The following is a 17,341-nucleotide window of genomic DNA, read 5'->3' as shown; positions in this document are numbered from 1 at the left end:
GAAAAATGGGTTCAATAATGCATACTTCATTGAAACAGATGAGGGAGAAAACTGTTTAAAAGGGATATGTGATTAGGTATTTTTGTCATTACAGGAGTCCAGAGCGAAGGCTGCATGGGGGAGGGACTGTAAAACAATGAAAGAATTTTTCTTTTACTTTTTCAAGAGGGTAGTGTACTGGGGGGAAAGTTGGGAGGGGAGAAAAGTGCAAAGTGAATGAATGGAAATCCAAAGTCTGTAAATTTTCATTGAAATTAATAATAAATTTAAAAAAATAAAACCCAACAAACAAACGTGGCACAACCGAGAAGCTGGAAAAGCACTTCGCATATTGAGGTTTATCCGTCCAGAAATGTGGTACCATATTATGTGACAATTTCTTACACCACATTCTTATGTGAGAAATCAGCCCAAACTTAGTGGTATAAAGCAGCAATCCTTTATTTCTACGTCTGAATGGCTGGCTCTTTTGCAGGTCTTGCTCGGGCTCGCTCATGTATTTGTAGTTAGATGGCAGCAAAAATGGTTGAAAGGGTCGAGATTCCAGTCATTCCATTCTGACTGATGGTTAACAAGATATGTTGACTAGGCCACCTTGGTATTTTTTCCTGTGGTCTCTCTGGTAGCTAACTTGGGTTTCTACATAATATGGTGTCACATTTCTAAGAGGACAAACCCCAATATGCAAATGCTTTTCAAGCTTTCTGGTTGTGCTATACTTAAAAATGTTCCCATGTCTAAAGCAAGTCACAAGACCAAGCATGGGCCCATTTTAGGAGAGAGTTACCCAAGAATGTGAATTCTGGAAATAACATGGTTTGTTGGGGGCCATCAGCACACAGTCTTCCACTGTTTTCTTGAACAGTGTTGAACAGATACAATCAATCAAATGCTTCATTTCAAATTTAGCTCTTTGTAGCTTCCACCCACCTGCTATCCCACTTCGCCTATTATCTTATCCTAATGCCTGTGTTTATTTGGAAACAAGCCATCATGCCCACTTAATTTTCTTTCCTTAGATTATACAGCCCCATTCTTTCATCTCCTGTTTATCTGACATGGTTTGAAGATCCTTCACCTTTCTGCTTGCCTTTGGGTTCCAACTTAGAATGAGTATTAAAAGATCCACATCTCAGACAGGGGAAAAGCAGGAAAAGGCCCTTGTCCGTTGAGATCCACCAGTGGGCAGGAAGTCTTGGTGCTATAGACAGAGTCTGAATCAGGCCCCAGCATGCCTGAGTCTACGGGGAGTAAAATATCAGTGAGAGGATGAATTGCCTTTCTGGAAAACACTTTATTAAGTGAGTTTATTAAAAGCAGCATAAAGTGTCCCTGGATTCTTGCCAGTCATTGCTGGGAGAGTGAGAGCTTTCTAAGAATCAAAGCTTTTCAAGAAAGAAATGGCCTGCTTCAATAAGTTAGTATTCTGGGAATGGCTGAAGGACTCTTTGGGGTATTGTCTCTGGATTTCCCTCCTTTTAAGGGTTTGGGGAGTAAGGGGGTGGTGTTTATGACACTGTGTGCTTCCAGAATGTTAAAATATCCGGTATACAGTGGGTTTTCAATTTCCAGAGTCCTTCTTAGATGGCTCAGCCATCCCTATATAGATATCAGAGCTTCCCTGTTTCTGTTTCTTTACCTCCGTTCTTATTAATCAGACAGCAAGAAGGACCTGAAGCTGATCACTGGCCACCTGCTGGACATGTTGGCCAGTAAGAAGGTGTCTGGCCAGGGCAGAGATCAAGCCTTGAACCTGCTCAACAAGAATGTCCCCAGGAAGGACCTTGCCATTCAGGATAACTCACGCACCATCTATGTGGTAGATAATGGTGAGTAGGTGGGAGAGTTTGGGACTCTGTCCAGCTTTTTCTGTGGGTGCACTAGACACCCTGACATGAATAGAAAATGCAAGCAGTGTGGTCCTTGTCTGGACAGAGATTTCAATTCAAACAAAAAAGGCTAGAAAATGTTTTAACAAATTAGAATCCACTCATTATTGGGCTGGTGTAGGTCATAGCTCTGAATCCACAACCTGAACTCACTTAGAAAGTGTCAAAAGGACCCCAAAAACTCCTGATTAGGATTCCCTACCAACTGAAGACCAAAACCATGCAGGACTCCTTCATCAGCCGTGGGGCAACATTCCAGCATCTTACAGTTGACTAAACATTTCACAGCTTTATTCAGGGGGAAAGTGACATTGAGTGGGCTTCCTATTGAATTGTTCGAGCAGATGGCCACTCAATTTGTTAACTCCAGTGTCTGACCTTTCGCCTGAAGCCACTTCTGTAATTGTTCAGGGATCATACCTATAGCTTTAAAATCAGTTAATGGTAGCTTCTCCCATATATTTCATGACATATGTAGGCCATGCCAGGTTCCAAAATATTCACATCACTGGAAAAAACTTGCACTTGGCTGTATTCCATCCTGCAGGTCTGAGGAAGATCTTGAAGGTGGTGGGGCAAGTTCCAGACCTGCCCTCCTGCCTGCCCCTGACTGACAACACTCGCATGCTCGCCTCCATCCTCATCAACAAGCTCTACGATGACCTGCGCTGTGACCCGGAGCGGGACCACTTCCGCAAGATCTGCGAGGAGTACATCACGTGAGTTCCCTGGAGGCCTGGGCCTGGGCTCTGCATTCGTTACCTGTGAGTAACAGATTGCTGTTTCTTGTTGTGTACCGTCGAGTTGGAACCGACCCATTGCTGACGCTCCAGCAGGTTTGCAGAAGCAGTTAATCCCACGGGAGGGGATTGCCCATCCTTCTCCCGCAGAGCAGCAGAACCTGGTGGCCTCGAACTGCGTGCCTTCTGGATTGCAGTGCAGCTTCTTGCCACTAGGCCACCAGAACTCCCAACTACAAGGTTTAGCTGCTTAAAACAGTAATCATTTATTATTATCTCACAGTGGGACAGGAGTTGGGGAGAGACTTAGCTGGCGAGTGTAGACTTGAGTTCAGTCGCACTCTCCACCCGGTCAGTCTTCTTCTAAAGGCTTGACTAGGCTGGAAACTCTGTTCCCAAGGTGGCTCGCTCACCTGGCTGCCAAAGTGTTGCCGGTTGTTGGCAGAAGGCTTCAGTGCTTCCTCTTGTGGGTCTCTTCAGGGGATCATTCACTCGCATGGCTGGTGATGGGAGACCTCAGTTCTTCCCAGTGTGGGCGCCTCAATTGATGCCTCAGTTCCTGGCTCCCCACAGTTCCCAGCCCACTCACACAGCTCTTGGTGGGAGGCCTCAGTCATTTACTCTCCACAGTGTGGCCCACTCTTGTGGCTGTTGGTGGGAGGCTTCAGTCCTTCCCTGTGTGAACCTCTCCACGAGACAGTTCACATAAAGGGCTGTTGGTAGGAGACCCAGGCCCTCACTCTCCACAGGATAGTTCACTCACACTGCTCTTGGGAGGTCTCAGCTCTTCACCAGGGGATTTTTCCTAAGACTGATTAAGTCTCTTCACTTCATGGCATCTACCTTTACCAAGGATGAACCGTCCAGGAGAGGATAAGGAGGAAGGGAGAATATATTCTGTGACCTAGCCTCAGAACTTGCAAACCATCACTTCTGCCACTTCTCTTCATTTGAAGAGTGACTAGGTACAGCCTACATTCAATGGGAGTGAAATCGGCTCCATCTATTGAAGGGAAGAGAATGAAAGAATTTTGGGGGCATATTTTAAGTCTACGTCAAGTCCGTATGGTTGTAAAGAACAGATAGCAACTTGTCAAGGTGGGAGACCTGACTCTGGGTGGTAAGGAATAGACAGGGGGCCCAGTCCTCAGCAGCCCTAATTCATGGGTCTTCTCTCTGCTGCTCCATCATCAGTGTGACTCAGATGCTGTCTCTGGGCCTCTGTTTCTCTTCTATGTCTTCTCCTGTCTTTCCCTCACTGCTGCTTTGGCTTTTAACTCTATATACAATGGTTCTCATGTCCTTATTGTATACAAGAATCACCCAAGAGAGGGTTACCAGGTCTCCATGAATCAGAAATTATTCAATGGCAGTGGACTTTACTTTTGGGGATAAATATTGAGATATAGTAGTATTACAATTAGTATCTAGGGAGCTCTGGTGGCCTAGTGGTAAGAAGCTGTGCTGCAATCCCAAAGGCAAGCTGTTCGAGACCGCAAGGTGCTCTGCAGGAGGAAGGGCAATCTCCTCCAGTGTGATTAACTGCCTCTGATAAACCTCCTGAGGGTTTGCTATGGGTCCATTCAGACTCAACTGTAAACAAAAACAACAGCAACGACCAACAGCATAATTAGTATCTAGATCATAAAGCTGAACTCAGAAAGACTCAGTGAACTGCCTGAACTCACGCAGGACATGAGCAATACAGCTCATGATAGACAGATACGATCTGTCACTTCCAAATCCTACACCCTTTCCACCCCAGTTCTCTTGACCAGCCTTATCCTCTGCTTCAGGGGCAAGTTTGACCCCCAGGACATGGACAAGAACGTGAGTGCCATCCAGACGGTGTCGGGAATTCTGCAGGGCCCCTTTGACCTGGGTAACCAGCTGCTGGGGCTGAAAGGCGTGATGGAGATGATGGTGGCACTGTGTGGCTCAGAGCGGGAGCAGGACCAGCTGGTGGCCGTGGAGGCCCTCATCCACGCCTCCACCAAGCTCAGTAGAGCCAGTTTCATTATCACCAATGGCATTTCGCTGCTCAAAGAGATCTACAAGACCACCAAAAATGAGAAAATCAAGATCCGCACGCTGGTGGTGAGTGGACACCATGCCAGGGACCAGGGACCAGGGACACCCGGATGAATGAGACATGGCCTCTAACCTGGGGGAGCTCATGTCTGAAGGGATATGTAGACCCAGCCACAGGCCGCTACAGGATGGGGTGATCAGTTCTACCACAGGGGGGTGTACACAGTGTGATGCTGTGTGAATACAGATTAAGAATGGTGAATTCTGCCCTTTTTTTTAGTTGTTTTCTTTTTTTTTTTTAATTTTAATTTAGTTTGTTTATTTTTCATTTCAATGAACATCTACAGAGATTTTGGAATTCCATTCATTCATTGTTACACCCTTCTCCCCAACAAACCCTCCCCCCTCCTCCCCCCCCCCTTTGCTCCTCTCCTTGAAAAGCAAAAGAAAAACTCCCTCATTGGTACACAATCCCTTTTAACTAGAGTGCAGCCTGTTCTGCGTGAACCTCACCAGCCCAGGTGAACTTTTTGTCCCAAAAGTATTTTCATAGCAAACTCCACAAAAGGTCAGCTGATGTCTTTGATCACTTTGATCATGTTCTAGAACTCTCTGTCATTTTCACTTTCCTAAAATTATTTTCTCACTCATTGTTTTTTCCTTAAAAACATGGCAGTAAAGATTTGAATCCTTGATTCGTTTTCTTGTCCAGATGGATTTTTTTAAAAAATAATTTTGGCTTCTTTTCTGGTGAGTCTTCTCTCATGGAAGATTCCCCACCCCTCACCGCCACCCTCAGGCATCTAGATTTTCCTGCTAATGTTTTGCATATCTCAATCTGTTACCAATCCGATTTCTCTGCCAGTTTTTGTGCTATAACAGGTAGGTGTCATCATTGCAGCACTGAACGTGTGTGATAGTATCTCATATGGGTATTTTTAAATGGCAGAAATAAAACATCCCTGGGGTCAAAATAGCAGAACGAGCTTCTTCTCTTTGTTACCCTTGAATCAGAACCACCTCACGGCTGACCTTCCAGTGGGTTCTCAGAGGCTGTAAATCGCACTGGAGGAGATGGCCAGTCTTTCTCCCTTGGAGCTGCTGGTAGATCCGAACCACTGGAAAGACACCAGCTTTGGATTAGCAAAGTCATTCCTTATGGGTCACGGAACCAGAGCTTTCCTAATTCCACCACCAGAGTGGACCTGAAAGATAGTATGAAGAAGTGCAGCCAGTAGGCATCTCTCCTCATTTCAGATCAGGGAGGGAGGGCATCTCAGAAGAGCTACTACCTGAGCAGAGTAAATACAGAGATTCATCCAGGCAAAGAAAAAGGGACAAGATATGTGAGCAGGACCTCATCCCTCAGCTTTGCATCTGAGCCTCCTGAGGTCCTGTGTCTCTCCCTCTGCAGGGACTCTGTAAGCTTGGCTCCGCAGGCGGCACGGATTATGGTCTGAGGCAGTTTGCTGAAGGGTCTACGGAGAAGCTGGCCAAACAGTGTCGCAAGTATGGGGTCATGTGCCCTCTGGTCTAACAGCTTCTTGCTAACTTCTTTGCTTTGTGGGTGTTTTAAGATCTCAGTCCAATGTGCTTTTCTCATCCACCCAGAGTGCAGATGGGGGTGGGAGCGGAGCATCCTCTAGTCTGGCCCTGGTGGAAACTTCTGGTGCATGCTGGAGGATTCTAGATGGTGAAAGTCTTCTCACCTACTGCCCATGGTCCTGAATAGTTTTACTCTATAGGCCCACGTTCAGGCAACTGTTCTTCAGCTCTTCTCTGTTCCCAATGCAGGTGGCTCTGCAATGAATCCATAGACACCCGGACCCGGCGCTGGGCGGTGGAGGGCCTGGCCTACCTCACGCTGGATGCTGATGTGAAAGACGATTTTGTCCATGACATCCCTGCCCTGCAGGCCATGTTTGAGCTGGCCAAGGCAAGTCTGGTCCTGACTTCAGGAAAGATCTCCCTTCTCTAGATCCAGGCCCGTCAGGCCTTCTGTTGAGCTTTATCCTGACCACACTCCCCATATAAACTTGAATTAGTAATTTTTTTCTTTTTCTGACTCATTTCATCTGACTATAAAATGGATTCACAATGCTTCATGCCATCCAGGAGGCAGGAGGATGAATGGAAGGACAATATTTTTTCCTAAGAGCCTTAGGAAGTGAGGGATGAAGGATGGAGGAGTGCCCAGACTTTCCTGGGCTCCTCTGCTTCTCACTGTCTCCTTTCCTGGACCAATTCTGGCTCTTTCCCACCTGTAGGAGTAAGTGTGGGAAGACCAGCTCTCACCCCCATCTGCATCCTGGTTGGATAGGAAAAGCAGATTGGATTGAGATATTGAAAGAGTTACAAGAGAACCCCAAATCCTTATCAAGGTGATTCTGCTTCTGAGCAACCCTTTGAATTACAGAGTAGAACTGCCCCATGAAATTTTCTTGGCTGTCATCTTGTGGAAACAGGTCTCTAGACCTTTGTTTCATGGTGCAGCTGAGTGGATTTGAACTTCCAACCTCTAGGTTAGTAATTGCAAAACATTTATGCCACCTAGGGAGCTTAAATAAGGAAAAGGAACTCTGATTAATACTCTCAAGGAACATTCAGTATTGAGGATAAACCCCAAACCAATTCCATAGCCACTGAGTAGTTTCTGACTCCTGAGGATCCCAGGAGAGCGTCGAAGGGCCCTGCAAAATGGGGCTGTAAATCTTCGTGAGCCTGGACTCCCCCATCTGCCTCCCACATAGCGCTTGGTGGGTTCGGACCTTGCAGTTATCAGTTGAGTGCTTCACTCCTCTTTTTAAAATTTTATTATATATATATATATATATTTCCATCCAAAATTCATATACATTGTATTTCATTCATGTCCATTGTGTTTCTCACATTCCTTTATTCACGTTGTTTTTCACATGATCGTTCATATACATTGTATTTTATAAAATTAATCACCCATATACATTGTATTTTATAAAATTAATCACCATTGATCTATGTCCACTATTATCCTGTGTTTTCAGATCCCTGTTGGCTCTATCATAATTCCTTCACCAACCCCCTGCCCACCAAGCGCTGTTTGCCTAGTGATTTCCACCCTTCCTCATCCTCCACTCTCCTGCCCCCACCCCTTTTCCTTTTGGACGTATCTGACTAGTTATCCTATTTTTATGATAATGGACTTATGCAGTATTTGTCCTTATGAGACTGAGTTAGTTCACTCAGCATAATGCTCTTTAGACTCTTCCATGTTATAGAGTGTTTTACAAAATCATTGCTCCTCAGTGCTGCATAGAAGGCCATTGTGTGAATGTACCATAATTTCTCAATCTAATTGTTTGCTGATGGACATTTGGGCTGTTTCCATTTTTTTATTATTGTGAATAATGCTGCTATGAACATCGGTGTCCCAATCTCCATTTGTGTCTCAGTTCTATTTTCCTTGGGGTACATTCATAGTTGGGTCATATGGGATTTCTCTGTTCAGCTTTTTGAGGAAACACAAAACTACCTTCAAAGTGGTTATAGCATTAGGGTTCCTCTCTTGAAGGCATAAATGCATATTTCTACTTGCATTTTACCTTCATGAGCAGAATCAGGTTCCTCTCCTGTACTGTGTTGCTTTGGGTTTCCTCCTCTAAGATACAGCTAAGCTAGCCACGAATTCTTAAACTAACTTAATCAGCTATGTAAGTGAGCCACCTTGGAGGCACAGGCTTGCTCTAAAGATTCCTACCTGCCTCTAGACCAGCGACAAGACCATCCTGTACTCCGTGGCCACCACTTTGGTGAACTGCACCAACAGTTATGACGTCAAGGAAGTCATTCCCGAGCTGGTGCAGCTGGCCAAGTTCTCCAAGCAACATGTTCCAGAGGAACACCCCAAGGTGAGACGAGGTGGAGGATAATCTGTGACACCAGACCACTGAAAAAGGTGGAGTAGGAAAATAATGATGTTTGTGTGCTGTGAGGTGGGTGTTTGGGATCCTTCAGGACAGGACAAATTGAAGCGAGCAATGCTAAACTTTCCCAATAGGTGGCGCTCATGCTTTGAGGAAACAAATGGAGCCATGAGCATTTATCAATTTATGATGTTGGTTTTATGACTTTTGCATAGTTTTGTTTCATGTTTGGCGTAGTGGGTAACAAGTTTCACTACCAGGCTGCCTACCTGTGCCATCATTTCCGTATTTTCCCTAAAGGCAGGTGGTTTGAATACACCACTTGTTCTGTTGGAGAAAGAGGGGCAGTCAGTCTCCTCCTGTGTGATTTACAGCCTCTGAAAATCCACTGGAGAGTCAGTTATGAGTCAGTTCCTAGTCAAGGGCAATGAGTTTGGGGTTTTCTTTATGTTTATAAAATGTTTCTGTTTTCCCCCTGTGGAGTATCTGGGCTTTGGGATGACATGGATGCTAAGTAGGAATGAGAAGGGTAGAAAGGGCAAAACTCAAAATTAGCCCAGACACCACACCAAGGTATCATTTGTATGTTATTTGCATATGAGTATTATGCAGCCCAGTGCCAGACAGCAAAACAATTTTGTTTTTTAAAGTTGATGGAAGCAGTATGACAACATTGCAAGACAAACAAAAAAGCAAAATATCAAGAGAAAAGAAAATAACCATTTATGATTACACCATCTCCATATGACCACTGTTGGCATTTTGTTATGTTTTATTGACTATCAGCTGGATATTTTCCCCTCTTACGCATATTTTTTTTCATAGTTAAACCAGAATGTGGTTATTATTTTTTTATTTTATTAATTTTAATGAAAGTTTACAGAGACTTAGAGTTTCCAGTCATTCATTGTTGTACTTTTCTTCCTGCCGCCCCCAATTCACTCTTCTCCTTGAAAAGAAAAAGATAAACTCTTTCATTGTTATGCAACCCCTCCCCCTAAGTCCACTCCACTATGCAGTCTTCACTTTGGACTTCTCTAGTGACAAGAATACGCATTCATATGCCCCTTTTAAACAGTTCTCTCCCTCATCTGTTTCAATGCAATATACATCATTTCTCCCCTCCTTTTCTGTCTTCCCTCAACCCTGATGTCAGTCTCGTTTTACAACAAAGGCCATATGCAATATTTGTCCTTTTGTGACAGAGCTATTTCATTCAGCATAATGTCTTACAGGGCCATCCATTTTTCATATTTCATGAGTTCCTTGTTTTTCAGTATAGTATTCCATTGTGTGAATATACCAGAGCTTTTCTATCCATTCATTTATTGATGGACACTTGGGTTGTTTCCAGCTATTTGCTGTTGCAAACAAAGCTGCAATAAACATGGGTGTGCATATATCAGCTTGGGTGGCAGTTATGGTTTCTTTAGGGTAAATTCCCAGTAGTGGAATTGCTGGGTCAAATGGTATCTCTATTTCCAACTTTTTGAGAAAGCGACATATAGCCTTCCATGGTGGTTTCACCATTTTACACTCCCATCAACAGTAAATAAAGGTTCTAGTATCTCCACAACCTCGCCAGCATTTGATGTTAGCTGCTCTGTTAAATTTTGCTATTCTTACTGGGGTGAGATGATATTTCATAGTTGTTTTGCAGAAGATGGTTATTGTTTTGTAACCTGTTTTTGATGTGTTTCCAACACTACTATGTCATTTTCGGAACTGATTTTTAAAACCACAATGTATTTCATCTGAGCAAAGGGCATAAGCATATCCTGCTCTTGTGAAGTTCAAACGTGGCATCTAGAGGTTGCCCATGACTGTCACCCTCTTCCCAGCCCCTCCAAGGATTAGCTGTTGTGATTAATTTAACCCTGGAGTTAATTTCGTTTCCAGCAAAATACGATCCATTGTTATCAGCTTCTTCTGCTCCTTACCCTCTTTCATTCCTGCCAACACTCACATTTCCTATAATAAAGAGTCTTTTGCAAGAAAAAGAATACAAGGGTCATCTGGTGTTTAAGATGAACATTTTCTTCTCTTCACGCGTTGGTGAATTAAAGAGCCATTGAAATTCTTTATTTAAGAGATCAGCTACTCTAGCTTTGTATCTCATGTAGTGAAACATACTCTATATCCCTTGACAGTTGCTTGAATAAAGGGAATCTGGGGAAGTATATTCTCATTGCTGCTATAATAAATTACCACAAATATGGGAGCTCTGGTGCTTTGGTTTGTAATGTGTTAGATTACTAACCACAGGGTTGCCAGTCTGAACCTACCAGCTACTTCAAGGGAGAAAGCTAGAAATCTCCTGTATAGATTTATAGTCCCAGAAATCCAGTGGAGGGTCATCAGGAGTCAGAAGTGACTTAAGGGCACTGATTTGGGCAAGAGAGTATACTTTAACTTATTTACAGTTCTGGAAGTCAGAAGTCTGAAATCAATCTCATTGGGCTAAACTCAAGATGTCTTGGACTTTGAAGGGCTGGTTCCATTTGGAGATACTGAGGAAAGAATCCTTTTCCTGGCTTCCCCCCCTTCTAGAAGCTGTGTGTATTAATTGATATGCAAGTCTTTTTTCCCATGGCTCCAGTTTCTTGCTTTCATCATCAAGTCTTGACCTACTGACTCTAATCCTCTGTCTTCCCCTTACAAGGACGCTTGTGATTCCATTGGGCCCTTCTGGATAATCCAGGCTCACTTCTCTATTTAATGATCCTTCACTTAACCACACCTGCACAGTCTCTTTCACCACAGAAGGTAAACTTCTAGAGACTCAGACCTAGACTGTTCTAAAAACAAACCATTGAGTCAGAACCTACTTGTAGCTGACCCCCTTCTCCAGTGGGTTTTTTGAGGCTGTCAGTAGCATGGGAGGAGGCTGCCCCTCTCTCTCCCATGGAGCTGGTGAATTCAAACCAGCAGTGGGATGTGGCTTTAGAGTTAGTGGCGAAACTCACCTGTGGATTCCACCACAAGAGCTCTCTACCAGATGCTGTTTATTGTTGTCGTTGTGTACTGTTAAGTCAGAACCAACCCATAGTTGACTCTACTGTGGCAATAACTTGCATGCAAGGAGATTGTCCATTTTTTCCTTGTGAAGCAGCTGGTGGATTTGAACCATGTAACTCTGTGTTGGTAGTGCAATTCCTTACTTACAAAACCCATCAGCTTAGTGGTAAGAAGCTGTGCTGCAATCTTGAGGGCATGCAGGTCAAATCCACCAACTGTCTCGCAGAAGAAAGATGTGCAATCTCTCATGGTATTAAAGCTGCTTCTGCAAACCCCCTGGAGGGTCAGCTGTGGGTAAACTCCAACTTGACAGTACACAACAGCAACAACAAGAAGCCACCAGAGCTCCCCTCAGACACTGTTAGAAGGTTATTACTCTGCCTACCACAAGAAGTGAAAAATGAACGCTCATTAAGTTTTAATACAAATTGGTCCCCTCCCCACGGTCACCTTCCATCTTCCAGGACAAGAAGGACTTTATAGACATGCGGGTGAAGCGACTCCTAAAGGCAGGCGTCATCTCTGCACTGGCCTGCATGGTGAAAGCGGACAGTGCCATCCTCACCAACCAGACCAAGGAGTTGCTGGCAAGGTGCGGCTGGGCTGGGACTGAGTGGGGTGTCAGGGAGAGGGCTGGCCAGAGAGACAGAAAAGTCCATTAAAGGGAAAGATTGGGATGGTTAGGGGTCTAGAGAAGACACTGGAAGGGATTCCATGGAGGGGTGACTCAGTGATGCGGAGGAATTTTACATAAGGAAAAATGAGGTCATGCTCCATTCTGGTTACCTTGTTCCCAGGCTGTGTGGGATCTGCTGTTGCGGAACTTCAAGCACAGCCTGTGTTCAGGAAGCACACAGCCTGGAGGGGGGAGAGACAGCCAAGGTCACGGCTTCAATATGGTGTGATGAGCACCATGACAGGAAGACAGAGTTGGCAGGTGCATAGCAGTGGCACCTACCGAGCCAGATTCAGCATAGGCTTTGCTGACTCTGACTTGCTGGCCTGCTGATGCTGGGTTATGCTGGTCTGTGAAACATTCCCTTTTATCCCTGGCCCTATAGGGTGTTTCTGGCACTATGTGACAACCCAAAGGACAGAGGTACCATTGTGGCTCAAGGTGGTGGCAAGGTGAGTGGGGTTGTATTGGATCTTTGCCACCCTGGCAGGGGTGTGTATGTGTGTGCATATGCTCATGCACCTTCTTTGCCTGGTACAAGAATAATGTACCTCTCACCCAACCCAACCTCCTAGAAGACTGTCACTCAGTTATCTGTGCACATATTTCAAAACCAATTTCTACCTGGTTTTATGATGGGTCACGAGATTTACTTTGGAATCACATTTGTACCCCTTGCTCCTGAAAGGAAGTGTGAGGCAAATAGAAGGACCTTGAACTTTGAAGGAGAAATCTGAAGCTCTGCCCTTGCTCTGCCCTTTTGTGGCTGTGGGTGAATCACTTACCTTCTTGAAGTTATCACTTCATCTTCTATAAAATGAGACAAATCACACACACAGACATTTGACAGGATGTTACTAAGATGTGAGAAAATGATTATTAGGTGCTCAGCAAAAACTGCTATTATGATTAGATTTTCTGTAAGCAGAAAATGAAATATCAGTTTATTGACAAATTGAGCTTTCTTTTCCCCAAAGCAGAATGAACTTATGGACAGGTTTGAAGAGAGGTATGGGTGTGTGGTGGGAACCAGGGGAATAAATCAGTTATATTTTTTAGTTGTTTCCTTTGTGGCCTCATGGTTAGAAGCTGGGCTGCAATCCTAAAGACACACAGTTCAAATCCACCAGCTGCTGTATAAACAGCCTCTATAAACCTGCTGGATGGGTCAGCTCTGAGTAGATTCTGACTCGACAGCACACAGTAACAACTGTGACTGCTCAGGCATTGAATTTATCTTAAGCATCTGATTGCACTTCTGCTAGGACAGACAGACGACATACGGCAGCTGGAAAGGAAAGGAGGAGAGGTGGGATTTCTGACCATGCACTGACCATGCCCTTTCTTACAGGCCCTGATTCCCTTGGCCTTGGAGGGCACCGATGTGGGCAAGGTGAAGGCAGCCCATGCCCTAGCCAAGATTGCTGCCATCTCCAACCCTGACATCGCCTTCCCGGGAGAGCGGGTGCGTGTCTGTGGCGGGTGGAGTTGGTGTGTGAGAGAAGTTCTTCCCGTGGGGTCCCTTTTCCTGTCACCCCAGCCAGGGAAGAAGGCTTGTGCTGTCACAGAGAGGACACAACCTCCCATCTATCTGATACCTGGATTCTGGGTAAAGTGAAGAAAATAATCATGTCCTACGTATCCTTAGAAGGCCTGGTGCTAACCAAAAGGTTCCTGGTTCACACCCACCAGCTGCTCTGCAGGAGAGGGCAGTCTGGTTCTGCAGAGATTTATAGCTTTGGAAATGCTAGGGGTGGTTCTATCCTGTCCTCTGGTTGCTGAGTCTGAATTGACCGGAAAGCAGTGGGTCTGAGTCTGGGGATATTGCAAAGATTAACTCAGACAGTGTGTGAGAACAGGTTTTGGAAATGTTAAAGTGAAGCACCTGTGAATGGATGGGATGGGGGCTGAGGAACATTTGTCCCTATCTGACCTGCACCTGTGTCCCTGCCTGCACAGGTGTATGAAGTGGTGCGGCCCCTTGTGAGTCTCCTGGACACAGAACGGGATGGGCTGCAAAACTATGAGGCTCTGCTCGGCCTCACCAACCTGTCTGGGCGCAGCGACAAGCTCAGGTGAGTGTTGCAGGGTCGGGGGACCAATGGGTGAGCCGTCACTTAAAGTGGTTGCAATTCTGACTGTTCTCTGAGGATGAAACCCAAAGCAGCGAGCAGGAACCCCAGTGAGAGTCAACATTTGAAAGACACCAGTAGATCCAATAGGTTTATGAAGCCAGGGACTTTTTCTTTTTAAAGTAGTAAGGCAGATACCAAGGTGGGTGGGCAGTTATCACACGTTTTCCTTCTCAGAGGTAAGAGTGTGGTGGAATGCACTTGATTGAGGTTCCTTTGGGTTACAAATGGCTGAAAACTCAGGGAGCTCTGGTGGTTTAGTGGCAAGAAGCTACACTGCAATCCCAGAGGTACGTGGTTCGAATCCACCAGATGCTCTGCTGGAGAAGGAGAGGCAATTTCCTCCTGTACCAGTCAGATCTGATTTGATGGTACACATACAAAAACTAATAAACTGAAAAAAAAAAACACCAAACAAACAAACAACAACAACCAAAAACCCAAACAAATGGCTGAAAACTCAACCCTAGGAGGACAACTAATAAAGGACAGAGAACGAGCTCTGATGATAAAAACAAAACAAAACCCCCAAACAGTAAAATCAGTTGCTGTCATGTCAACTCCAACTCAAGCTGGCCCCACATGTGTCAGAGTACAGCTGGGCACCATAATGTGTTCAATGGGCGCAGCCTTTCAGAAGCTGATTCTTTCCAAAACCTTTCTTCCAAGTGTCTGTGGGTGCTTTTCAAATACCAGCTTGTCAGTTAGTAACTGAACACTTAACCCAGAGATTCCTGGGTGGACAAAATGTGTTCTTATTCAGATGTTTCTCAGTGGGGAAGCCAGCTCTGAGAAGTTCCACCACGGATCCACATGCCCACGGCTAGTGAGTGGTAGAGTTCATGCAGTCTGAAGCCTGCATGGTTGCAAGACCAGTATGCTTTCTAGAACACCTGGACCGGGCTACTCTTGAGAAAATTCCTCCATTCACGTCATTCTTTGAGAAAATTCCATTCTTTTGTCTGTTTAACATTTAGCAAATATTTATAAAAGTAAACCAACAAAAACTCAGCGTCAGCTGGCTTAAATAGAAAGGGAATTGATTGCTCATGGAAATAAAAAGTAATCCGGATTCAGGTGTGTCTTGATACAGGCATTGCACTTCTGTCTGCCTCTCTTCTCTTTTCTGTTTTCCCTTAATTCTCAGATCAGCTTTCCCCCTCTTGTGCTCATGGCCTTATGTATCTTCTTTCATCTTCTTGGATTCATGTCCAGAAGGCAAGAGAGAATTTACGTTCTCCAGTAATAATACTAAAACATCTCCGTCTGAGTGATCTGATCATCTGAGGTCCCATTGCTGTGGCCAGGATAGAAGGATACAGCATTTATTTTATGTGTATGGTTGCCCCTCCGGGAACTGGGGAGGGGCAGCATTTTGCAGACAGAGCTGGCTGAGACACCTCTAGGCAGGGAAGGAAGAATGACGCCTGCTCACTGTAGAGGATTCAATGGCTTCTCTGCCTCCATCCTGTCTCACTCCAGGCAGAAGATTATTAAGGAGAAGGCCTTGCCAGACATCGAGAACTACATGTTTGAGAAGCATGATCAGCTGCGGCAGGCGGCCACGGAGTGCATGTGCAACTTGGTGACCAATAAGGAGGTGAGGAGGGGCTTAGGATGAAGAATGGACCGATGCATGGAGGGTCAGACCAGAGGCCAGGCCTTGAGTGACATCGGGGACTATTATGATGGTATTAAGGTGGCTAGAGAACCGAAGAACCTCTGAATCTTTTTTTTTTTTATAAGTCATATGATTTTATTAAAGAAGCACCATTTTTTTCATTTAGCCTTCTGACTTTGTGTTTGTGCCTTCGGTACTTTCACACAATTTTCTGCTCCTCAGTAAGGAAAGCACGCTTGACCCTGTCACGGACACACTTAGCACACGTGGAACCACCGTAAGCTCTGCTGACATGTGTTTTTGTTTTTGACAACCTCCTGAGAACTTTAGGTCTCACAGCACGGACCCTTCTTAGTTGGCCCGGGCACACACCACATGCAGATTTTGGTGCTTTTCCAACCTTCTTAGTATAAAGGTAGACAAATCTGTTACCGGGAGCTCTGGACAGCCTAGTTTTGTTAGAGGCTGTGTTGGAGGACAGCCTATGGCAGTGGGTCAGGCACTGGACCATTTTGAATGCCTCTACATGGCATATCTGCCCTCTGAATCTTTCTTACAAATCCTTTTGCTAAATAGAAGTCCTAGTGCCATGGTACATACTATATTGGGATACAAACCAAAAGGTCAGTAGTTTGAATCTACCAGTTGCTCCTCAGGGAAAGATGGGCAATCTCCTTGAGTAAAACCATAAAGACTTCAATGAAGGGTTGCTACGAGTCATAGCAATTAGTTTGGTTTGGGTTTGGTTTCTTGTGGAAAGGAACTGAGAGAGCATGTACAAAGCAATATTACCCTCGACTGGGGCACTGAACCCAGAGCACTGGGTGAATGAGTGGCAGGCGGTGTTTCTCTACTTTAAACCAATTTCCACCAAGATGATTTTGACCGATAGTGACTGCATCTATATCAGAGTAGAAAAGTTTAGGGTTTTCAACAGCATCATGATAGATGGGGAAAAAGGTTGAAGTTGTCAAAAATTTGATCATACTTGGATCCACAATCCAAGCAAGTACTTGGCACCAACAGTCAGGAGATCAGGAGACATATTGTACTGGGAAAGTCCCCTTTCAGGGACCTCTCCTGAAGAGCAACGATGTCAGTTTGAAGACTAAGGTGTGCCAGATTCAGGCCACGGTCTTTTCAATCACTGGCCATGCTGCTGAGAGCTAGACAGTGACTAAGGATGAGAGAAGAATTGATGCCTTTGAGTTGTGTTGTTGTTGTTATGTGCCGTTGAGTCACCTGTGACTCATAGCGACCCTATGTACAACAGCCCTAAACTCCGCTCTGTCCTGTGCCAATCGCACTGTCTCTGACACTCCCATCCCAATT

At 45.0% G+C, this 17,341-nt stretch overlaps 1 protein-coding gene across 3 annotated transcripts in view; it reads left to right on the top strand.

The window, feature by feature from the left end:
* Positions 1-17,341, top strand: part of UNC45B (unc-45 homolog B (C. elegans)) — a 44,053-nt gene that overhangs the window by 12,571 nt on the left and 14,141 nt on the right. The window contains exons 7-17 of one of the 3 annotated variants that reach the window (XM_006890903.1): positions 1,659-1,829; positions 2,437-2,608; positions 4,426-4,726; positions 6,075-6,169; positions 6,455-6,596; positions 8,407-8,547; positions 12,045-12,172; positions 12,642-12,708; positions 13,608-13,721; positions 14,216-14,331; positions 15,871-15,988. In XM_006890903.1, coding sequence (XP_006890965.1) covers positions 1,659-1,829; positions 2,437-2,608; positions 4,426-4,726; positions 6,075-6,169; positions 6,455-6,596; positions 8,407-8,547; positions 12,045-12,172; positions 12,642-12,708; positions 13,608-13,721; positions 14,216-14,331; positions 15,871-15,988 — 1,565 coding nt within the window. Of the gene's footprint in view, positions 1-1,658; positions 1,830-2,436; positions 2,609-4,425; positions 4,727-6,074; positions 6,170-6,454; positions 6,606-8,406; positions 8,548-12,044; positions 12,173-12,641; positions 12,709-13,607; positions 13,722-14,215; positions 14,332-15,870; positions 15,989-17,341 lie in introns of all 3 variants that reach the window. The other 2 variants (XM_006890904.1, XM_006890905.1) reach the window with 2 other exon arrangements.

The sequence above is a fragment of the Elephantulus edwardii genome, unplaced genomic scaffold, assembly GCF_000299155.1.
Source record: "Elephantulus edwardii isolate Elephantulus edwardi_28Jun2011 unplaced genomic scaffold, EleEdw1.0 scaffold00094, whole genome shotgun sequence".
Classification (NCBI taxonomy): Eukaryota; Metazoa; Chordata; class Mammalia; order Macroscelidea; family Macroscelididae; genus Elephantulus; species Elephantulus edwardii.
Note: the sequence above shows the minus strand (reverse complement) of the source record. Positions and strands in the feature narration are given on the sequence as shown.